Here is a 25,211-nt window from a genome sequence, read left to right on the forward strand (position 1 = left end):
ATCTACAGCATACCAGATAGATGCTAGCTCCTCAAAGTCAGGACATCCACATGCCATCCATAATCTGGTTTCTATATTTAGGTAAGAACTACACCTAAAACCATGAAGGTCAGCACTGAATCAAGTCAAGCATATTTTAACAGACGTGTCTTCTAGACAGTGTTTACCACGGTACATTTCTTCCAAACCCACGCTAAACATCATGCCACTTGAAGACCAGAGATGGAATCTGCACTATTAAAAGACAGTGTATTCACATACCTCAATAATCCTGTCATGAATCTGTAGCCCTCCTTCCTTAGCTGCAGGCCCCGTGTCAACTATTTTTGATACAAAAATTCCTTCGCTAGATGAACCATCTTGATTATCCTTTAAGGATGAAAAGAAAAATACATTATTGTACCTTGAACTAACTCTAATTTGCCCTCAGCTTAAAGTTGTCCATGTCACAATGGTGCATGTGATTTGAAATAAATATTACTATTGATATTTTAATATGGAATTACTTTGTGCTGATGAGACCACTTGATACTCCTATTTTGAAAGCATAAACAACCTGGAATGGACTTCCATTAGGCACATTAGTTGCATGATAATGTCTCTCCTCTGACTTAGGCCAGCTCAGTAGTACCTGTCATTGAAATTATTCTTAACATAAAATCCAGTGAGATGGCAGCCTGCTTGCACAGCAAACATAAGATAACAGTGCACTTTTCATTTTAGTTGCACAGCTCTTCCTCTGAAGGCTTAAAAATAAAACCATGAAAACCAACATATATGAAAATATCTAACAAGATACTTTCGTACCCATTTCATACAACATTTTGTGTCATCAGCTTCTACCAGTGCAGACGGTGTTTCAATGAAAAACTCTAACTATAAATAAAGAATAACTTTCAAGTGAATTTACTAGGAATAAATCATGATTAATGTCAGATTTCCAAGCGGCCAAGAAGTAGTTCTGAATGCTTTCTAAATTACTAGGACAAGGTATAATCCATTCCTTGATCTAATTAAAGTCATATGCAGCAGCTCCAGCCAACAAGCATCCAGAAAAAATACATTAGTGAGTGTATGGTGCAGGAAACATCTGTTGAAATCACAGAAGTCAGAAGTAGGTTGTTTAAGTTCCATCCCTTCACCTGCACAGAGGGCTGCTTAATCTCTGGTGGAAAGGAGAATAAGTAACGTTTTCTTAATGAACTGTAAGGGACCTAAAGCTGTGGGCCCTGAACTCATGCAACACCTTCAAAGCAGTAATGGTCTGAGAAAGAGATACCATGCTTTCACCATTCTGGGAGTGATGCTGCACCAGTATTAGTGTTGCTGTAATGATGTGCAAGAATACACACACTGTGAGAGAAAAGACAGTGTAGTTAACAGACATCCAATACAAATCTGAATACAAGATCTGCTCTGAAGGAATCCCAAGAGACCCAAATGCTTGTCAGCAGCATTTTTCCTTTAAGTGTTGACCTACATGCTTTTCCCAACTGGAAAGGGCAAACATATTTTAACAATTAACATACCACGCATGGTCGGCCACCAATAATATTAAATCCAAGAGAGCCAGAGTCACGATGAAGGATGAGTGTCAGTGCTTTAGTTTCTTCACCCTACAAAGAACAGATAAACATATTCAAAACATTTGTGTGCTTTGGTGGGTTCGACAGCTAAAAACACCTATCCAGGTTTGTCGGGCTGATTGTAGTTTAGAGAAGAATGTTCAGAACAGCTTTGCAGGAGCAAAGTCAGCAGCTCCCAGCCACCCCACTGTTCTCCAGAAGTGCTTCTCTGTGAAACCCACCCTGTAAGATTTATGTGCATTTTTTATTGAGATCTACAGTGAGACACTTAACAGCAACAGAAGAGTTTTACATGTAATACTGATTCCTGCAACTACTTGACCTAGTCATATGTGATGTGTTATGTAAAATACCCCACGTTTCCGGTAGTCAAATTCTTGACTTTTCCAGTGCTGGAGGGTGACTGAATCTTAGGACTGCATTTTTATGTTGCTTCTCTCTAGTGCTAACTGCATGGCATTGTTTAAACAGTATCAAACATAGTGTTATACAACAGAAATTCCCTGGTGAGTTTTAGAAAACAGCATTAAACAAAACTGCTATGACTTCTGCAAAAGGCCTAGGGTGCCAATTGCTATTCACAGCGCCTGGCACAAAGAGGTTTTTTCTTTGGAATTTTAATACTAGCAAACCAGAAATCTTCTATCATTGAAAATCCTTACGTTAATTTCTTAAAATACGAAGTTCTGCAGTGAACAGTTCTGACTGTATAAAAAAAATGTACAACAAAGATAGATTGGATGGACCTATAGTATCCAGAAGACTGTGTAAACATGGTGTTTTCTTGTCCTCTTACCTCAGCTTGTTCCTAACTACAAACTATACCAAAATGTCCTTTATGACACCGTGATGTTACTTAAGTCTGTACTTTCATTAAGACAGAAAGTGTGCGTACTGTAAAGACAACTAAATCCTCACAATGTACTAACTATAATCTCAATCAAGCAGGTGTTCTTTACAGCACAACATTACAAAACTGTAAAAGACACAACAGCATAACACTACAAAAAGCCATCTGAATAACAACTATAGGGTTGGTATGTTGTGCAGCTATAGATATATACGAACCTTGCCTCCTGCCAAGATCTTTTTGTTTTATCCAAAGGGTGAAAAAGTTATGAACACAAAAAAAGTTTGAGGAAGTTATCTTACAAGTCTGGTTTTCATAACCAATTAATGACAAAAAATTACAAGTTACATTGTAATTCGATGCAGATGGTTTTAGTTTGTGCATTTTTCTTCTAACATGTCAATTTGAAGTTGTCAATCACACATTAATGTCTATTAAACTCATAAAAAATGTCAAAGTAATCCTGGATTACTGAATTACTCCTACAGGTTTGGGATGGTAACAAAGCCCAGTTCCCTGCCAGTGTAAACTGGCAGAGCTCCACCGACAGCATGCTCAGAGCTCTACCACAGGGGAGCTGCACAACATACTCCACCTGGAAATCTGGTTTACAATCTTAGTGTCAGTTTGTGACCACTATCTTTCCTGCCGGTTGATAATAAATAGACTTGGACCTGATACAGAGAAACCTGGATGAAGTCTGACTGATGTTATCTGAATTTGCCTGTAGTTGGCATCAGTTAAGAATCAGGTACCCAGAAGTGGACTGAAAAATGAAATAAAGGCTATTTCCCTGCAAGCCTTCGGACCCAGACCTCAGACAGGATTTCAAGGAACAAATTTCCAGTCCTGTGAGACCATTTTCAGGGACTGATGATTCAGGATTTGAAAGACAAAGACATACTATTGCCACTGTGTACTTCCCCTATTATGCCTTAAGAAGGCAAATCAAAAAGAACAATGAAGAAACAGTTATGACATTGCTCTCAAAACACTTCCAGTAATTAAAGTTGAATGTTTTCATTAAAGCTACCTTACATGACTATGATATGATGCTTTTTATACCCAGCTGAACAAGTACTAAAGCAGGTGGGTTTGAATGAGTCAGAAGTTGTGTGTATGTGTGGAAACTAATGCAGTTTTTAGTGGGTAGTCCCTGAAAAATATCCATGAGGGCTTTAAAGAAGCTGCCTAGCCAGTTCAGATGGATTTGTACACTGTCTCCATCTTGGAAGCAGCAATGTTATAGAGCACACGTGCAGCTGCAGAGCACTAATCCCCCCACCTGTGCTAAACTGCCCCAGCACCAGGGAGGCTGCAGTGCGTTGCTTTAACACTTGGTTACTTTTGCAGATTCATATCTTGAGTCTTAACAATTTCTTTAACAATCTTCTTTGCTTCATAAGGAGTCCACAATGCAAATGTTTTTTCCAGGGCTCTGCCTTTTTCTCTCCCTCTAACGTGTCCCACGTTCCAGAGAAACAATCATCAAACAGCGAGGTAACTGCGGAAATGCAGTGGCCAGCATCCAGCCCTGCCCCGTCACCTGGTTCAGCAGCAGACTTGATGGTTGCTGGCATGTTGTATTCCCACAGCTGAACAGAACTCTTACACATAATTCTTGAAATTACTGTACTTCCCAGCTGAGCAATGTGGAGCTAATGGACTGCCTTTCCCTGTAGATATTGCAAGTCTCTAATTTCTTTGGTAGTGCTGTGGCTAAGGTCTGTCATCATTACAGGAGGTACTTCGCCTCCTCATTTACCAGCAAAAGGGCTGCCAGGGCCAGTCCAGTGGATCCTGCCTGGGGACAGCCTGAGAAAAAAGTATCATCTTATTGTAAAGGACTTCATCTGGCTTTAATGGAATTAAAACTTGTTACCACTTCCACAGAGGTATTAAACCAGAGGTCCTGGATACCAGATCATAAACTGGTCCCTGTATGTGTGATACATTTACTGAAAGTTCAGCCCTGCTTTTGGTTGTCAGGGCAGCAGAAGGGCTTCCACTGCTGGCTGCAGCCAACACAGAACTGCTTCCAATTCTCCCTTACTCTTTTCTTCCTAAAGGACTTTGATGGCTGTGTACATAAAGGAAGGACCAGATCAGCTTATCAATAGGTGTGAACAGTGGTATGTTTCAGCAAGGATTAAGCATTGTTTGAATAGCATAAGGTTTTCCTTGACTATTTAGACTTTGATGTTTCAGGGCTGTTTTCAGTGTCTGATCAAAAGAAATACTAATTTCAGGTAAGACACACCACCTTCCCTACCACTCCTTCCTCAAGCTTGTCCACAATAAGCCTCACCTCTTCTCAATGAGGAATGAATAGTCGCACTCTGAATAAACCTTCAGATTTGGCTTTTGATCAGACATCTAGTAAATACACAGTGAAATTAAAGTCAGTAGCAAACAAGACATATGGAGAACACTGGAGTCACGGCACATCTATCTTTTAAGGGACTTACAAAACTGTGAGGTATTTACAGATGACTGTATAAAATACGTATTTTATGTATATCTTCTCTCAATACAGTCCTGGCAGTGTTAGAAAACTTACTTCAGAAATGGGGATCAAAGTGCAGGACAACTGTGTGTTCAACAAGTATCACAAGGGAAGTCTATACTAAGGCAAACCCAGACCTGGGTCTCCAAAGCTGCTGAAGAAGTTCGTGTCAGCCAAAAAACATATTTCTGGGTCTTTCACGAATCGCCTAATGTCACTCAACATTTCACTAAGCATTTACACAGAACTATACGTGTTTCTTCTGTTTTGACCAGAGGATGTCATCTGTTTTATTCTAGATTGGTTCTACATCTGTAGCAACAAGCAGTCATCAGGCAGGGAAGTCACACAATCCTTCTTCTTCATCTGCTGAGGAGCCAGAACATCCTATGGTGAGTTTTGCAATCACATCTAACCTATGAACCCAGTCTGTTACTGCTAGATGCACTTGAGTTTTCACATAGCCTGAACCATCACATCTTATAACAAAATTCATGAGATATGACTAATGATCGTAATTAATGATAGCAAAGGTGCTGCCTGCTTTGAATATACAATTGCTTCTGAAATTGAAATTGACATTAGTTATTCCACATTACCATATGTGTAATCCGTGTGCTCAGGGACCTAATCCTTGGGCAAGTATGTATGCCCTGCCGAGTGTTACAAGTCTGTGCTGCACAGTGCAGAGTCCCTGCTAGAAAATAACCCCAGAGTACAAACTTGGAAGCATGCCACAACCCCAAATTGGGAAAGCATCTCCTGCACAGGGGTCTTTTAAAAAAAAACCTCTCTAGTGCACAAAGATGCATGTTTCCACATTGTACTTCTCTCGGAGCTGGGCAGAGGAGAGCTGTTGGTATTGGAAAGCTGCCCAAAATGCTGTGAAAGACATGTAATTGATTGACCACTAGACCACAAGTCTGTGGTGACATGACACCTTCCAGCTTTCTTCAGATTCGGCGCCGCTTCAGAAAACTGCATAACAGGCTTTTGTAATAGGTCTGAAAATGAGCACAGTTGTCTCAGCCAGCTGTATCCATACATTTGATAAAAAGTATCGCTGGAAACTACACACCGTGCACATTTACAACTATGTGAAGTAGTACCTTTCACGCTAATAGCAGCTCACTACACTGTAGAGAGTTAAATAAAGCAGAAACAGCATTATCAATACCAGCCACAAAGAAATGAAGGAGGGGCAGTGTGAGAATAAATGTGTGCTGTTTAGGAGCAGATCACAGACGAGGAGGTCGAGGTTTAGTGAGATGATTTCCGACGGCAGGACTGTTTGGACGGGTTTCCTATCAGCAGCGATGCGAGAGGGAGCAGAGGCAGCTGTGGGCTAAGCTGCGAGAGCAGAAGGCTCTGCAGCATGCCATTGTACAGGGGCTGCAGGAAAAGGAAGGTTCACAACTGACATGAACGTGAACCCCCAATTTCTTTTAATAACTGTACTAAGATTTTAACTACCACCATGTCCAGTATTGCCAGAAGTGGAACCAGTACATTCAGTATTAAAATACTCTTTGTGTTTTGGGTTAGCAGAACATAGTAGGTTGTTTTGCTCTGATTTTTTTTTTTTAAGAAAAACGGGAAAAAGAAGAGACTAACACAAAGTTTTGTTTCATTTACACAGCTTTTAGAGCCTTAACGTTACTAAAGGTGTGAATATAGGTGTTTGACAGTTTTGAACAGTTTAATACTGCTGTGTCTGTGGTAGCACATTCCAGGTCACAGGGAGGACTCTGAATGTCTTCATTTAAAAGATAATTGGTTTCTAGGGCTTCCCTCGCTGGGGAGCCTCATTCCAATTAAAACTTAGGGATTGTTGTAGCTCTGGCTTTTGATTCTGGTCATTTCACAAATGGTCTCATTCTGAGGGGCTGAAGTCAAGTTAATTTTTTCTTCCTAAACTGAGCTCTTAAAAGGACCCAGTGCTGCTCTGGAAAAAAAAACATGCAGGTCTGCAGCTGAGGTCTTGTATTTGGACGTTACAAAGATGATGGCTTCAGATCATGAAACAGCTGCTGGCAAGGTGTCCGAGCTGTGTAATAGTTAATCCTAAACATCGCATTTTGTAGCAAGCCGTATTGTGGGACGCGAGGTGAGCTACGGGTCTGGAAATCATTGGGTCACAACAGCCTTTCCAACTCACTCTGCTTTGTGTTACTCTTGGGAGTCTATTTCTGGTGGTTTAATACCATTTCCAGCCCTGGAAATTCCATTTTTGCTGTTCAGAGTTTTCTTTGGGGAGAGAACCAAGGCGAAAAAAAGTAACAATACCGAGACCTCGGTATTTTGATGTGTGAGCTGCCATCTGGGGTCCAGATAGTGATGATGGTCACATTAGCAAACATACACATATGGAAACCGGCACATGCCGGCTACTACACCCCACAGCTCAGACGTTCCAAGGGCGCGGGGCCGGACGGCTCCTCGGCACGTCTCCCGCGTACCGACAGCGGGTCCCGGTCACCCCTCCCGGGGCCGAGCGCGCCGCGGGGTCCCTCCTCCACAGGGACACCACGGAGAGGCGTCCCGAGGTGCTCGCCCCGCGAGTGGGGAGCCTTCTCCCGGGAACCCCCCTTACCTTGCCGGGGGAGGCGGCGCGGGCGCGGGCCAGGGCGTCGAGGCGGGCGCTGTACTGCGTAAAGCGCTTCTGGTATCGCAGCGCCGTCACCTGCAACTCCAGCTGCGCTGCCGCCAGTCGCGACAGCAGCGACTGCTCGCGCTTGCCGGCGCGCAGCGCCTCCTTCTTCAGCGCCTTCTCCAGCGCCGCCGCCCGCGCCTGCAGCGCGGCTCCGTGGGCTCGCAGGGCGCGCAGGCAGCCGTGCCCGCCGGCCCGGCGCTCGCCGTGGGTAAGCATCAAGCCGCAGCCCTGGTCGCAGAGACCGGCGGGTCGCGCCTCGCAGCGCTCCCGCATGTGCGCCTCCACGTCGCGGAGATTGAGCACCTGGCGGCAGCCGCGGTTGCGGCATTTGGCCGGGGAGAAGTCGCAGGTCTCGGCGTGCTCGCCCAAGTGCTGGAGCGGCACCACCGCCTCGCAGCCCCGAGCGTGGTTGTCGCACTTGATGTCCAGTTTGAGGATGAGGCTCTTGAGCGGCAGGACGTGGTTGAGCTCCTTGGTGGAGATGCGCTGGCAGTTGACGGGGCAGCTGCCCTGCTGCACCACCCAGGGCAGCACGCAGCCGGCGCAGAAGACGTGGCCGCAGGGGGTGGTCAGCGGGTCCTCCAGAACTTTGTTGCACAGGTTGCATTTGAAGTCGGGATCCACGTCCCCGCTGAAGCGATCCAGCTCGAACCCCATCCTCCTTCCGCTCCGCCAAAAACAAGCGGAAAAGAGGAAAAAGAAAAAAAAAAAATATATATATATATAAAAGCCCAACCAAAGTAACTGAAGTGCGGACCTGGGACGGGAAAAGGCGAAAACAGCAATAAACAATATCCGCGGGGTACCGAGGGAAGGAGCCCGGCTCTCCGCCCGGCCCCGCCGCCGCCGCGGGCTGCTCTCCCCGCCGCCCCTGCGCACAGCGCCGCCGCCCGCCCCGGCACAGCCCGGCCCCGCCCACCCCGGGGGTCGCCCGTGAGGGACAAGGGGGTGAAGAAGGCGGGGAGCGGGCTGGGCTCCGGCCTGTCAACCCCTGCGGTGGCAGGTAACCGGGAGCCCAGGAACGGGGCGTGCCTCAGGAGATGCGAGTGCCCGGCCCGGCCCGGCCCGGGGGGAGAGGAGAGGAGGGGGAAGCGGAGGGGAGGGCGGGCGGTGGGTGAGGAGGAGGACGAGGAGGGCCGGGTGTGAGGTGAGGCAGGGAGGAAGGAGGGGCGTAGTCTGCCCGCTGATGTACCGCGCAGCTGGGAACAGCGGGGTGCTCGGGAGGGGTTGGGGCAGCGCGGCCAGAACGGGGACTCTGAAGGGGAGGAGGAGGAGGCTACTGAGAGACCGGGCTGGGTGTTCTGCCCCTCAGCGGGACATCCTCACCGGGCAAGTGAGGGGCGGTGCGGGCAGGAAGGTCTGCCCGCACTGCCGCTGTCCTCAGGGAGAAGGGAAACCGTTCTCTGCGTGCATCGCCTGTTAATGCCACGTGGATGTAAGTGAGGGTGACCAGAGAACGTTACCACTTCTGATAGCTGTTCCTGCGGGGAGATGATTTAAAAGCGCTCCAGAATATGCTATAAAAAGCTAGCCAGACCACACCTGAAGTACCAGACATAGCATTAGGCAAAACCAATTTCTCTTACAAGGCAGATATTCGAGCGCTGAAATAAAAAAAAAAAAGGCAATAAAAGCGAACACCTTTGTTCATTGTGGATGGTAGAGCAGAACTCACATGCACTGAAGCCCCACACCAGATCAATTGTTCTTTTAATAATGCGTTTTGCTTTGTGGCAAAAAAAAAGCCCAACTAGAAACTTTAGTTTCAAATGACCTTTAGTATATGCCTATTATATCATGGTAAAATGATTCTCCGAACGTCTGGGATGATTATTTGTTAGTGACCTTTACGAGGCAATGGACTGGTGCTTACACAACTGTGTTCCCAGTTCAGTCTCGGGCAAGTAGATTTTAGCATTAAGGGTTTTCACTTTTCAATATGAATTCCATCTGTAGTGCTCATTTCATTCTGGTTATTAATGTTCCATAAAGCTTAAGGTTGCTCTTGGCTGTGTAGCATAGACCCACTGAAGAAAGTGTGCAGCACATATTTAGGGCTATATACCTAGCTAAGGAATTTTTTGTGTTTTTCTTTAGGAATTTTCTCAGGATTCCTCTCTTCACCAGTCTCTCTTTTCTCTAACCACCCTAACCTCCAGCCATACGAGCTGCTGATTCTCTATGCTCAGTATGGAATGTCAGTACACTTCACTAGTAGGACACTGTTGTCTCAGTGTGTCACAAAAGCTTGGTTAGCTGTTGCTAATCACAGCATCTATTTTTCCATGGGCATTTTGTCTGAGATAAAACTTCAGATTAGTGGTCTGGGGATGCACATGGTACAAATGAGCAATGAGGGATCGTTTTCACTTTCACAGCTGCTGTATCAGACTACATCCAATGGGGAAATCCATCAGTGCAACTGACCAGGAGTTTATAAAGTGCTTCATGCATTGAGGATGTTTGTAAATAGAAATAGAAATACATTACTTCCTTCAACCATAGGTATAAGCAGTTTTGGTTTAGTTTCAAAGCATTCAGTTTCAAAGATGTTGCTACAGGATGGTCAGGGCCATTCCTGTTGAAGCCAGAGGCAGAGCTTTTATTGATATCCACGAGGATGATGTCGGTACCAGGTTCCTTGAGCTATTTGAAACTATACAAATATTTGGATGGAAAATATGGGCAAGAACTTGAATAACAGTTTCATTTGGAGTCATGGCTGGGCAGATGGTGTGCTGAGTTCTGCGATATACTTTAATGTGGCATTTATGTACGAATAGATTCTTTATTTATAAATGAAAACTTTTGAAGGCCACTGCAGTCTTGCATTGAGACTACACTTTGGAGTGCTGACAGGGAACTGAAGTTCCTGTCTCCCTGCTGCTGTTATCCACAGGAGAAGGCACGAATGGAGCTTTTCCTACTGGAGACACATTTCAGTTCTCCCTTGAAAAAAAGTGTTTACAAAGCAGCCTCTCAACATGAGCCTTTAATGTTATTTTCAAAGCCTGAGGTTGGAAACTGAAAAGAGGTTTGCTTTCCAGATATTGCCACCAGGGCTGAAATTACATTGCCACAGCTGAGGAAGGTCCTTTTTATTTAGTCAGTTCTCTCCTCATCAGAGATCGTGTACTGGGGTGGGACCATTACTGAGCTGTTTGGGCTTTGTCATTTAACTTTGCTGTTCTGTCATAAGAGGGGTGAGAGCATGTCAGTTTGTGCTTTGGGATGCAGCACAGACAAAGTGCCAAGTTCTTTGCGAGAAACTGTATGGGGTTTTTACGTCATTTACTTGCCTTTAAGACAGTAGAAACCATTAGGTAAAGCAGAGAAAAAGTTGTATCCCTCTCCATGGCAATGATCTGTGTCATTCTTCTACCTTACTTGGTTCTAACAAAACCCCTAAGGTTAAGAGGGCACATCCAATGTAACATGGTCTTCCTCATGCACCTAGTTCATGAGTTGGAGCTGCTTGGAAACCAAAGCTCACAATGGTCCTGGGCATATTTAAAATATGTTTAGTGTACTTGGAATAGAATCCAAATCACAGAATGGTTTTGGTTGGAAAGGACCTTAAAGATCATCTAGTTCCAACAATATGTGCAGTGTATTTAAAACGTATCTAAAAAGTCAAGCTCTTCTCAGCATTCAGTTCGTTGCCAAGCACTGAAGCAATGTACAGTTATACATTTGAAAGATTCTGTATTCTATGACATTTTATGACCTTTCTTATACTATATAGGTTTTACGTGTTTTTCTTAATCTGTGTAGCTCCCATCATTAAAATTCAAGGGAACTTGCCTCAATCCTTTATTTCTACTGCTGGTAGAAATACAAGTTTGCAGTAATAGAAGATATACAAAAGAGCTGGCACATGTGGACAAAATGAAATGTCAGTCTTGTAATGGTAGAGCATCATCTGTATCAACCACAGTAGAGATGCTTCATAATGATAATGGTTTATATGACATTTATATTAAGTATTTTGCAAAAGGTTAGACTCTGGCTTGGCAGTTGAGCTAGGGTTTCTGGGGTTTATGTGTATGAGTAGAAGGTCAATGCAATATTAAAGTGGATGCTTAGGAGTAAATTTTATATTAGCAATAGAACAAGCTGCATCAAAAATTTAAATCAAATCCCTCTGTTTCAGAAGAAACACATAAGTAAGAAGTAGATGGCACATGAGCATCCTTTCTTGATCCATACATATTTTTGTATAGTTGCTGAAGAGCTATTCCATTGCCTGAGCAATCTAGCTGTTTTCAGACACATGCTTGAAGGACTGGCATCATTTGAGCCTACTTCATAACTGCCTTCCTTCTCTTCATCTCTTCACACAACTAAAGTCATAGTGAAGTTTATATTTTATTTATGTATAATTGAGACATAAGGTTCCCAAGAATTTTGGTTCCAAATACACTTTTCCTTATTAATATGATTAAAGAAAAATATAGAATAATGCTCTTATTTCTGGGGCTTTTTATGAAATTTGATCAGTCAGCTGTGTTGAATTGAATAGTTGCATTAATTCACTACTACAACATCTGAGAGTTGAAGTTATTTATTATGCATTTTATTATGAACAAACTCTTTGTGGTAAGGGAGAATTAGCCATATTTTAAAGCTGGGCTTAATGAAACTTGGGGTAATGGAAGTGCCCATTGTAATTCAGTAAGTCTTTAGCTGAGTGCTAGAAATTGAATTCTGCTTTTCCTGAGCCGTTCTTCAGTTGATATTGGAGCCAGTTTTTGTGAGCAGTTGCTTTTTATGAGTAAAGCTGTGATTTGAGTACAAGACTGAGGCCCAAATCTGACCACTGCTTGCCCAAAACTACTCAAGGATTCCAAATTTCAGTGGAGGCTACATCCCAGAAAGCACTCAGTATCCAGTGCTATGACCACAAATGCTGCATCTTGAATTTCTTGAGCAACACAAAACGTGCAGTAGATATTGAATTATGCTGTAGACACCACATTCTGTACTATGTAATTTCTTTGTCTTTTCCTCCTTTATTTAAACAATTTTGAGAGAGAGAACTGACATTATATATGCCTAATTCCCTTTCACACATCTTGCACGTTGTAAGTAATGATAATGTTTAAATCCAGACTGCAGTTAACTCAATGGTAATGGGTGGGACATAAAATGCAAGCCATAATTTAGAGGCATATTCTGTAGGAGCTTGTACGGTGAATTCAATAATAGTGGAGGTCAGTCTGTGTCTCAGGAAAGAGAGCGAGCTTAGTGAACACAAATTGCTGTGAGTCTTTTCCCCATTTTCCGTGCATATGGATGTTGCAGACCTTCCAGATAGTATTCACACAGATAGCATGTTGCATGGTTAGGTGTTTGGGATTGTATTTAGCTGACAAATCTGAGAGCCTTTGGATTGCCCTTAATTGACAGTCTGGCCCCATGAAAAAAGAGGTGAAGCTGTATTTATACGTGACTGTGTGTTCATATATAAGCATTTCCAAAAGTGTTTAAGTCTAACCCTTTTCTCTTAAAATGTGAAAGATATTCCTGTTTTCAAGAACAGGAATGGAAATTTGTTCACTTTTCATACTGTCAGGATGATTGTGAATAATGTGGAATGTTCTGGTTTTTTCCACTCTTTTATCTCAGGATGCTTTTGTACCATTTCCAAATGGAACAGTTCTTAATACTTGCACAAGGTGTATTTGACAAGCAGGCTTTTGTGATCATCCACTATTTCTTAGGAAAACAGTTGTCCTGCTTATATATTTAAAGCACTGTTGAAATTTTTCTAAACTAAGGGAAAATTCCCTATTCAAACATATGTCTTAGTTCAAAACCAGAAGCCTTGTGGAAAGCCCAGTCTGTTAGGTAAAAAAGTCTTAACTTCTGGGTCAGGTGAGCCCTGAGATAGAAGGGTAGGAGAATGCTGCTTTGCCTGATGAGTGCGGCAGCAGGATGTTGTAGAGACCACAGCTGTATGTGGGCTCAGACATCTTTGGATGGTAAGTCCAGCTGTTGCTGCTGACCTCTGCCTCTGGAACTATCTAAATTACTGATTGCCAGAAGCTAGGAGGGAATCACTGCAAACAGACGGTGCCATTATCTGTGCAAGATGAGTATCCCCAACTGATTGCTCTTAGAGACAGGATTCTGGGCCTTGTTGACCTTTAATTAGATCCTAATTGAGCTTTTGCCTTTTTTGTTTTTTTGATAGCCAAGGTATTTTGGAAACATTTTCATTTTGGTGCTCTTGGCTTTTCTGTGGAATTTATTGCTTTAAAACACAAGTTTTTAAAAAGTGAGTTGTAGTACTTAGAAATAGTAAGCTCAGATTTCAAAGAGTTATTTCTTTATTTCTAGTTGCAAAGGGAGTGGGGACAAAATGAAGCTGTGGGTAGAGAGGTGTAGCAGGGATCTGTGAAGTTGAAGCAGGGACATGACAAAATCTGCCTGTTGAAAAGAAGTAAATATGGTGAGTGTGTGAAATGTGCCACTTGAAAAACGTTGTGTGCAGGTTTAGAAAATTAATAATAATTAGTATATTTGATTTTCAATGCTGCAGTAAGTTTAATCCTTTTAAAATAAACTTGTATGATGAGGCTAGGATAAGCATCAAAGTGGGTATGCAGGTCAAAAATGGCTTGTTGTGGTCTGGACTTCGATGGGAAACGTTAAGAATGTTTTGCATGTGTGCTCTTCCTTCAATTCCTTTTTGGAGTTAATATACTTTATATACATCAAGTGTTAAAAGATTTCATATAGGAGGATTTTACATCAGCGTTCTGCTTGGTGTGTTGAGATTGTTTATCCCAGCCTACGCAGAGATGTGCAATAACATCCCGGTGATGTTTTGGAGAAATTGTGAGCTTGGAAGATCCCAGATTCACTGTGCAACAGAAAGTAAAGATGTCTGTAGGAAATTTCAGCATCAGAAAACCATACAGCTGGAGAGCTCATCCCCAAAAACTTCATGTTTATATTTCAGGGATCCTAACTCAGTGACATTCTTGCCAGGGAAGTGCTATCATCAGGGAACTGTTAAGCCACTGTTAAGTGTGCAAACCTCTTGATGCAAGTTAAAGTTTTCATTAATATTAATGATCAAAGATCTTAGGAATTTAGTCCCCACTGAATTCGACAGTCAGCAGATTAGTAAGTCATATGCTAAGAAGCTTACACTAGGTCAGGCCATTGTTTTTCTTATTAATATGCATCAATGTTTACTCTTAATTCAAACTGGTGCAAGGGGTGGGAGTTGTGTGTGTTCTGGAAACCAGGCTTTCAGTTTAGAGAAAGAAAGAAGGTACATCCTAGCTATTCAACAAGCCCAGTTTTGCTATTAAGAGACAAAAGGTGGGTTTTTTAAACATGAGGATGTTTGGTTTTTTTTTCTCTTAAAAGGAAGAGAACTCACACTTGTAGTTACGAAGACTCTTTCTCTTTGCATGAGCAGAGTCCTTTGGGAACTCTAAATCTCTTTAGGAGTCATGGCTGAGTAGGTACAAAGACCCCAAGGCCTCTCTGCTGTGGCTGGTTTGTGTAACTTTCCAGTTGTGCAATGATGTGGAGAGTCAGGAGCTTTAAAATCTGCTTGTGCTCTGAGCTTGAGTGTTGTACTGCACAAGATGCTGCACCAGATCCATTCAGATTACATTGTTAAATATTAATATTCATTGCTATCTTGCTGTAGTGAAAAACATTTTGTGGCGCTCTCAGAACTGTTTCAGGTTTAGGCTTATTTTTGTTTCTCAGATATCTTGATGTGGGCAGCTTCCGTCTCCTTTTCCTTTTCTTTCTTTTTTTCTTTCTTTTTTTCCTATTATGGTTTTCTGCTACTAAGTCTACTTGAAATTTCATGAACATTTTAGGCATTGAATGAAAAAGTACAGGTGGTGTTCATAAGGTCTCCTCTGAACTTTGACAAAGGTTTCAAAATGAAGAAAAGTCGCTATCTTTGTATTTTGCCAGTCTCTGCTACATTTACAGTGACAGAATGTGAGCCACTCAGCAAAACAGGTTTTAAGGTAAATACTAGATCTGACTGAAAAAAATAAAAGTAGAATTTTCTGAAAATTCCTTGAAATGTCAAATTTGTTGTCACTGTCAAAATTCTGAAATAGATCATTGTAAGGAAATATTGTCCTCTTTTTTTTTTCCCTACAATTTCTAAGTAGAAAATGTAAATTTTCTGTTCCATTTTTCAATTGTACTGAAATAGATGCTTACATTTTTTATTTCTGAAGTAAGTAGGTTTGAAAAAGCAAACGTTTTGTTCACCAGGATGCCACATAAAAAATGCCAGGAAAATGAGTTATCTGAAAAATTAGCAAAGTAATGGTGATGATACAGTTAATGCTTGCTCTTAATTTAAAAACAGTTTATTTTCAAATATACCGATATAAAAACGGTCATAACTTTTTCAATCAAGTCTAATAATACAAAGGACAAGCCACCAAGAACATGAAGGAGTCTGTTTCTTACTTCTTTTTAGGACTTAATAATGAGGCTGAAACTTCAGATTCCAGACAACAGAGGATGGTTTGGAACAGGGAGCAGTGTGGATTTTCATGTAAGTCAAGTTTGAATGAGGATTGTGCTCCATGTTCGGCTTATGGCTGATTTTCCCTCTTTGGGGCATACATCTGTGAGGAGGATTGGCAGCTTTGATCATGTGGGGAATAGAGATAGAGATGGAGATTTCTGTCAGGAAATGCTGTCAGTGTCATATAGACAAGAGAAGGAAACAAATGGAGGCCCCAGAGGGAGCGGTTGACATCCTCCAGGAGGTGAGGAGACTCCTATGGAGAACAAAGCCGGTCCCATGTGGGAGCTGTGATGTGTTTGTGTCCTCTGAGATCTGTGTTTGTATCTGGATTAAATGGTTTCAGGGACACCCACAAGGTCACAAACTCCACTATTTAAGGTTGTTCTTTTTCACTTGTTTTTCTTACTTTTACTAATTAGTGTCCTACACAGTTTGTTCCCAAACCTAGTATATCTGTAAAGGAGTAGAGACACTTGCAGGACCTGAAGATAGGCTAAGATAACTAACAGACACGTGTCAGAAACTGAGCTGAGGTCCATGATCTAAACATGCCAGTCTCCCAGGCCCACTCTGTGGCTCCTTTTGACCAAGCCAAGGAAATGGCTGGGAGAGGATCAGGAATCCTTCTAATGTCATATCCCTATTTTTTCCAAAAAGAGGTGTTGCTATGGCTTGCTCCAGAACTCATCAGAATTGCTCCATGAACATTGCAATGGGAATAATATTTTGAAAATGACCTGAATAGCAGTTCCCCAGGTATTGCTTCTCCTCTCTCAATGCAGCTCATGTTTTTCACTGTGTAGCTATAATAGGAGGCTGAAATTGTAGCAATTTATTTAGGATGAAGGCTTTCTCCCAAATTGCAAAGCAGAGAATCCTGCTAAACATCAGGAGAAGATTTGACTAGTAACTAGTACAGGGTGTTAATGTGTTTGGTAACAAGTCCCTTTCTGTAGCTGTTTTCTGCTGCAGGCTATTTTAGGAATATGATTGTTTCGGTATAATGGCTTACACTGTATGTTTGCACATTGCTTTGTAACAATGAGGACATTATGAGATTGCTCCCATACCTACTCTTTGTGTTCTGCTAATTCGTTTTCCATTAGACAGCATTTATAAAGACTACATATTTTTCCATACTCCAATTAAAATACCTGTTCTTTGTAGAAGGACCTTGTGCCATAAAGTTAGGGAGACCACCTGTAGTACATAAGGGCAACACAAAACCTTCCTGCCATTTGCAAACGATGACTATGACTGCTCCCAGCATCCTGCATGTTCAGAAACTTGGTGCAAGGACCTTCTTCTACTTAAAGAGCTGCATTTGGGGATCAGAGGTGCTTTTCTTACCCAGTCTGTTGTTTGATCATTGGAACTGTAACTAAAAGACATGCTGAGGAGAGCAGACTGGCTGTGTCTCCCTGGGACATGTTCATGTAAGACACTGGCTGCTCTGTGCTGTGTCTCTGGCTATATGCAGTCAGAGTGGATATGTGCTACTATAGCCCCAAGTAACTCCAGCTCCAAAGCCTGTCCCCTTAGCCCTGTCTCTGAAGACTGATTTATTTGGTTCTGAAGGCAGGTATCACCTAAAGATGTGGAGTTTATTCTGCAATAGCTTTATGTCTTTCAGTACTTTTTTCATTAGCCACTGTGGAAATTGATTTTTCCCTCTTAATGTAAGAGAAATTCTGTAAGATTTGTAAAGGAAACTGGGCTGAAAAATCATAAAAAACCGTGGTATAAATAGTTGGTTTATAGATTATTGAAGCTTGATGAAGTAGGGTCTAGTGACTGATTTAAGTCATTGAATAACAAGATAGAAAGTCATGGAAAAAGCCAAAGGTAACAGCCTTGATGGTAGAGTTAAATGATTTATCTGACCATAGCTATTCTAAAGGCAAAGGTTAGCGTACGGAACTGCTGTTAGGAATTATTCCAGGAGGCATGCAAAGCTCTTTCAAGTTGCTGAAATGTGTTTTAAGTTGTACATTTGCCATTCTCTTAGTATTAGCCTCAGTTATCGTAAGAGTACAGCACTGACCTTTACAGTGTAAAGTTAGCATGTAGGCAGTTATCAGGAATTTATTGAAGACAAACAGGTTGAAATAGGACAGCACCAATGGCAACAGTAAAGGTAAAAACTGTAGGTAATAATGGTAAGGTCACAGTTTTTTATATTTAATATATATAGTGAAGTACTATGATTCATACTTTCATATTTTTCCAGCAGATCCCAACAGCTCAGTTACCTCTGATGGAGGCAAAATACCACAGCTAGCAGTAATTTGGTCCTAACACCCATTTTTCTTCATTTTGCGCTGGCACCTGCCTTCCTTTGCTTTCCTGTATCAGCCTGCTTGTCCTAGCTTTTTCAAACTGCCCAAGTCACTTCTCTCCCTGTTGTTGCTTTTTGTGTTTCTTCTTTCATTTCTCCAGTCGTTTCCTTGTATTCTCCTTGTTTTCTCATCTCACACTGTCTACCACTGTGACTTCCATTCCATATCTTTCCAGCCCACGGCATCTGGTTTTACTTGGCTGTCCTTGGCAGGCCTTTTATATTGCTCAAGGGGTTGGCTTCTTACTGGAATATACACCCTTCTGGGGCCTTGGCTGGTAAATGTTAATGCTCAAACTGTGCCTGCACGCTGTTGGTGGCATTTTGCAGAGTTCTTGGTCTCTGGAGTCAAGTCTGTCACAAGGAGAAAGACTGTGTTCTCAAACACTGAGGTTTGCTGTGTTGCACAGAAGGGCAACATCTAAGTGATATAGAGGAGGCTGCAAGGTATGATCTACATACCTTGAAAAGTAATGAACCTATGGAGACAACTTTAAAATAGTAAAATAGAAAGTGGTGGAGGCAGGTGCTGTGTTGGGGAAGATGCTTCTCTCTTTTGGTTAGAAACATTGTCCCACATGGGGCAGGACAGGGGGAGAGGAGTGTATAATCCTACTTAAAATAGCTGTGAAATAAAAATATCCCAAGTAATAACATCTGAAGAGAGAACTACAGCTCTAGTGAATATAAAATGCTTAAACGCTGCTCAGTTCTGCACAACAGAATCCATGCTGTTTTCCTTAAAGCAGTGCATGAATTGTTGAAAATTCACAAAAGGTGAGCAAAGGTAATGAAGGTAATTTCTCCCAAGAGGGAGAAAGATAAGAGAATGGCAGATTTCTTGAAATGTGTGGACACATTGATGCCTCTCATCTGCTGGAATCTAGCAACTTGGTGGGAGTAGTAATGAATGGAACTGATCATAGAAATAACACGCAACTTAGCCTTGCACTCTCCTAGCAAGAAATTTTGTTGCGCACAGGGTATTTCCGCTCTAGCACTGATTTATCTGGGGGATAAATTAGCCTCTTTATTATTTGTTGTTGATTTTTTTCACATGGCTCTACTGCTTGACTGTTATTTTCCCATAACATTTGCCCAGCATGCCTTCAGAAGTACCAGATAATGCTCACAAACACTCCAGAAAAGTGCCAACTAAATATTCCAAAAAGTACTTGAAGATCTTGTGCAATGTATCCCCTGCTTTTTCCCAGCTGTTTTTTAGCATTGATTTAATATTTCCCCTGTGAGCAATTAGCATTTTTGTGACATTAAACACAGTGGGGAGGTTGTGTTTCCACATATGAGTAAAGTGACCACTCTGATTTTTCAGAATAAAATAAATGTTCAGTGTTCCTCCTCACCAGAAATTGCTGCTCCAGAGTGCTTCTGAAGGATTTGGTTTCTTACAGTCTGTTGGGGTTGTCTGTGGCTTCTCCAAAGGAAATAAGGTACTTTTAGTATTACAATTCAGACTACTCAAAATACATAGTTTATGACACTTTGGTTTTCTACTGGCATCAATAGGCTTTGCATCAGGCTCTTAATATTCCATGTAACATCTAAAGAGATTACCTGATGTATTTTTCAGTCTACCTGTGTGCTTCTAAAGAAGAGATATCTATGCCAGCTGTCTAGAGCGTAAGGAATTTAGGTTATATAGATGCAGAGCTATGCAAATCTTACCTGTCTCATGGAACAGTTTTCATTCACTTCAGCAACAGTTCTTTTCTCTTTACTTCCCTAGAAATTGTTCTAAGCAACATAACCCAAAGAAAGACTGATGAAACTTAGTAAATACAAGTTTTGTGCTGTTTGTTTACTGCTGATTGTTCCATTATGAATCCAGTCCTGACTCATACCAGGACTGCAGCATTGCTTATAACCTGTTTATTTGAAGCCTGTGACTTTGGGAAGCACAAGAATCATTATGCAGAATCAGGCCTCTAATTAGACTGGTAACATCTCAGTAATGCGGGGTTGCTTTAGCAGGGCAGGCAAAACACAGTGTGATTTGCAAAGCACGTTGTCTTTTGAGGATAAACATTTCTGGAGCGTATTGCAGGCTCTTAAAATCCCATCCTCTGTGAATACAGTTGATAGAAATCAACTTTACCATTCTTTATAGAGATAGTGGATGTCATAACAATGTTCCAGGTAGATCTCAATATGATCTTAATGCAATATTGAAAGGAACTGTCTCTTATCAGATATAATGAGCTCTTCCTTTCTTCTGCTTCACTCAAAAAATGACATTTAGACTTGGACTATACAGATATGAAATAGATAAAGTCTCTATGGACAGGGCATTCAGCACTCTCATGTCTGCTGAATGGCCACTTTTCATGAGACATTTGAACTATGACAGTTAAAGTCATGACAGTATTTCAAGCATTCAATACATTGCCTATTAGGAACATTTTCTGTCACCAGTAAATTCTACATTAGTTATGTTATTAAGCTCTGTGATGGATTTCTAGGCAAATACTTATTAGTCCAACATCACACTGTGCAGGAGAAGCTGCTCTATGCACTCTGCATACTCAACTGAAATTCATGATTCCTGAAGTCTAAAAGATACATCTGTGCTCAGACAACTGTGCTCAATCTATCACCTACCACCAAAGGTAGCAGCTTTCCCTTCAGATAACCAATGAACTATTTTCTAGCTTATTTTCTACATTTCTGAGGTGGGAGGAACTGGAAATCTAATACATTGATGCTCACTGTGGGTTTTGGATGGAAGTGCAGGTAAATACAGTAATATGTTCTCGATCTTGCTATACGGAAGATGCATTTTAGGTTTAATGAGTTTTTTTAAATGATGAAGGAAATTTTATTGATTCTGTCCAAGATTTGGCAAATAAAAACTCTTGCTACTCTTACTAGTGTTAGTGAAAAGCTGCTGCTGCTCTTCTCCCTCTTTCACTGTACTTCCTCTGCTGTTGCTTTTGCTTGTGACAAGTTACCATGTTTATGGGTATTCTGAGGAGTATTGTGTGAATTTCAGCTTACATTAGGATGGAGGCATATAGGCAGAAATTATATTTATTATCTTCTTATTGCTTATCGGAATGCCTGTGAGCTGTTTCTGAGGAGAAACCCCTATTACCTCTTTATCAGTCAAAGCACCCAGAATATGGGACATTTTGTAAATCCAAATGATGCTTTAGTAAGGATCTTGTCATACTCTAAGACGTGTATTGCAGAAGTGCTTTCATGACCATTTAGAATGTTTCTTTTACCTCGGAGCCCACTGATAACATCAAGCTCCGTGGCAGACTTTATTGTTGCCTTTGGGCTTGTCATGTCACTGGTTCAGGCAGAGCGCTCAGTTTGATGTTATTTAACTTTGCTTCCAGCTCCCAGTATGTTCACTTTATCTGTCCTGAAAATAAGACCCTCTCCACTAGCAGAGTTACACAATTTGTGAAGAACTTTCCCTTGCAAAAGGCAAACAGATAGGTGCTTGGTTTATTCAACAAGATAGATTCTGCTTAGAAGAGAAGTCAGCTTTAGCCTATGCAACATACATGGTATTGCACTTGTGCTTGGATAAAAAACAAGGCAAATAAGTCAGCCTTTTTTTAAATGTAACTCTTAGTTGCAAGACTTTTCTTAAGTCATTTTTAGGATTAAAAGATATTGTATTGGAAAAGACACCAACAGCCCCAGAACACATCAAGACAAGTCATCGCAGGCATTTCTTTTCAGCTACAGCAGGTCCTTCTACAACTGACAGGCCTATTCAAAATTATAACAAATGGGTGTCTGACATTTTAATCTATAACTATTAGTTTCATATTTCATATGAACAGATTTCATATTTTCTTCTAAGAAAACCAAAATAATGACAAATACAGAAAGGCATCATTATTATTATCCATTTTCAAAATGAGCAGCAGACGCTGCGTGTCAGCTTTCACAGATTTCAACTTCAGTGCCCAGCTTTTAACTAGAAAGCAGCTTTTTGTGCAAGGTGTATGAAATGACTTCTGGAATCGGACAGCAGTTGAGTGGAACAGCTTAGTTAAGTCCCAGGTTGCTCATGTCTAGTCTTGTACTTTTGCCATTTAATCACATTATCCCTAACTTTACCAAGAAAATGTAGACCTAGTAGACAAAAACATTAAAGGCAGAAATGGTAGACAGCACTTTCCTTGATAACTTCTGCAGCCTACATCTAGAAATGCCCAGTTTCAGGAACTAGCACTAAAACCTGACATTACTATTTTCAGCAATAGTATCACATGAGTGAACATGGAGTTTGAGTTAATGACTTATACCTGAGGTGCATACTGTACCTCTAGAACAGGACTGCAGTGGTCGTACTGGGTAACAATAATACATAGCAATGTTTCTGTATTAGTAAGAATATATGTATAAAAGTCATAAGAAAATATAATACTATAAAAAGTACATACATAGAATAAGAACATGTAAGAGAAAGGCAGAGAGAACAGAGTTAATAAATAGGGACTCAAAAATTACAAACTGTTGTAACTGTAATGCCATACTTAAAACAAAATGAGAGGTCAGGGGTCAATCCCTGGCTGTAAGTAGTATCTGCAAACTTGTGCAAAATCTTTATGAAGAATGATTACTGTTGACTTTAAAAATGACTGGTACTGACTCATGCTGCTTTTGAAGTCTCTTTTTTTCCTGTGATTTGCTTATTTATTTTCAGTACTGATTAATTGAGAGAAACCATAATAAGGCGGGCTTCAAGGCTCAGCTTTTGAGTTCCTTAATTCAATCTAGAGAGATCATTGCTCCAAATAAAACTAGCTGTACAAATATGCCATTGTGTAAATGTTTGAGAGATACTATTGGACTGGAACAATACCCAGACATTATTGCTAAGATTTATTGTCTGGGAATCTGAATAATATTCTGTAGAATCTCTATTATCAGTATCAGGCCATGATCCGTGTTACTTTAATTGGCTGGCAACATACACTGCAGCTTGTTATTCTTGCTATCTACTTAATCCTAGCAAGAGTAAACTAGTCTCTGGAAACAGCAGTCTTATGAAAGAAAATATCAGACTTTATATAAACCAGACTTAGGGTTCATAGAGAGGAGAGCCCTTGTCCTCACTAGACTAAGTAGTTGTTGCATGAATAACCCATGCAGGCATATGGAGCACCTTTGTTTTCTTTGTTCTGTGATGAGTTGAAATGAGATGTCAAAGTTAATTCATCTCCTGTTGTGCTCAAGCCAAGGAAAGAAGCACCTTTCTGTGCTACTGGCGATAATTGAATGTCCCTGGGCTTTAAGGAGCACACTATGTTCGGCAGCAGTCACTGTGCATTTCTTGTTCAAGGTTGATTTAGTCCAGTTTAGTTTGCTGTTTGCATGTTTTGACTTTTTAATTTAGTCATTGCGAACATACAGCTGAGAAAGAGATCCAGGTTGCAGATGACATTGGGATGCCTAAATAAGAAGACAAACTGTTCCGTAATGCTGCAGGGCGATGGCAACTATGTGAGTTCACAGTTGGTTTTCACATTTCACATACATGAGTTTACATTTAGATCCTTCCGCAAGGAACTGTTTGGCATCCTTGTGTAAACAGTGAGGCCTTCCTTGCCAGAACAGGCTTCTATCCCAACCTCAGCAGGCATCTTACAAAATCTGAGGAAGTCTGAACCGTCCATGTGAAAGACCTGCATCCCTGCATAGCTCTGCTTTCCTTGCCTACAGCAGAATGGCTTTACTGTCATTTGTGCTGCTGCCACAACTCCTGAAAGGTTTCAGTGCCAGGACTTGTCCAAAAGCAGTAGAGGAACCCCTGCTGCTCCCAGGCATGCTCCCATCTGGAAACACCTTCAGGGTGGTGAGAGCAGGCTGCAGAACACTGCAGATCCTGCTGTCTTGTTAGCTCCATTCTCTACCACTGCTTTGGTAGTGAGCTGTTTGGGGCTACTTGTCCTCGCACAGAGCACATGGCTGTATCTTCTCATTGCGTGTTAACCATGAATACATAGGAAACTAAATGATGACTGGTGATGGGTCAGAGTTCCTCTAACTAGTTAGGCAATTTAGTTACTTAATAATTAACTGGCTAGACTTGCCCTAAGGAAAAAAAAACCTTTATGACTATTTTTTTTAATGGAAAAAGGTATGGTTGCCAGGTAACAATAGCATTAGTTTGATGGGGTTTGACCTAAGCAGATTTATTTTAGGTGGATTTAAAAGGGGGAGGCAGGTAGGAGGATAAGGAAAAGTGAGTTAGTACAGTACACAGTGCACAAATTATGTTATTTCAGAATCAGTGCAGAGGTCTGTAAGTGGTTAGCCTGTGTAATGCTTGTCACCAAAGACTGAAGGAACAGTTCTACATATGTGAAATCCTGGGGCTTTTGGCATAAGGTCTGTTTGGGTCAGGACTCTGCACAGTGTGTCTTGTTCTTAATACTAGTCAAACAAGAGTTTTACATGACAAATGCAGAGTATTTTGATTTGGACTCAGAACCATTTTGTTCATAGGCTGGGTAGCAAGCCACAACAGACACCTCTGAATTCAGTAGAAACTTCTCATTAAAACTTTTCCAAGAAATAATTTTCCACTGGACCTGCTTGTGGTTGCTAATGATTGCACCAACTGAGCTTAGGTGTTCATAATGCAATTCAGGTCCTGCTTCACCAGTGGAAACACGTGCATTGTCATTTATCAAAGGCAACAGTCCGCGTAATTGCTACTTCTGAGTGCACTCACGGAGATGTTCTGGGCTTTGCAAATCACTTA

At 41.4% G+C, this 25,211-nt stretch overlaps 1 protein-coding gene across 1 annotated transcript in view; it reads right to left on the bottom strand.

Moving 5' to 3' along the window:
- The window catches only part of PDZRN3 (PDZ domain containing ring finger 3), a 142,847-nt gene extending 134,545 nt beyond the window's left edge, over positions 1–8,302 (bottom strand). The window contains exons 1-3 of the mRNA XM_057422868.1: positions 7,536–8,302; positions 1,530–1,616; positions 262–369 (exon numbers count right to left, since the gene is read on the bottom strand). Coding sequence (XP_057278851.1) covers positions 262–369; positions 1,530–1,616; positions 7,536–8,252 — 912 coding nt within the window. The 5' untranslated portion in view covers positions 8,253–8,302. The remainder of the gene's footprint in view (positions 1–261; positions 370–1,529; positions 1,617–7,535) is intronic.
- Between the last annotated feature and the right edge of the window lie 16,909 nt (positions 8,303–25,211).

Source organism: Pezoporus wallicus, unplaced genomic scaffold (assembly GCF_028554395.1).
Source record: "Pezoporus wallicus isolate ANWC-B61680 ecotype Strahan unplaced genomic scaffold, APGP_CSIRO_Pwel_v1 contig_7073, whole genome shotgun sequence".
Classification (NCBI taxonomy): Eukaryota; Metazoa; Chordata; class Aves; order Psittaciformes; family Psittacidae; genus Pezoporus; species Pezoporus wallicus.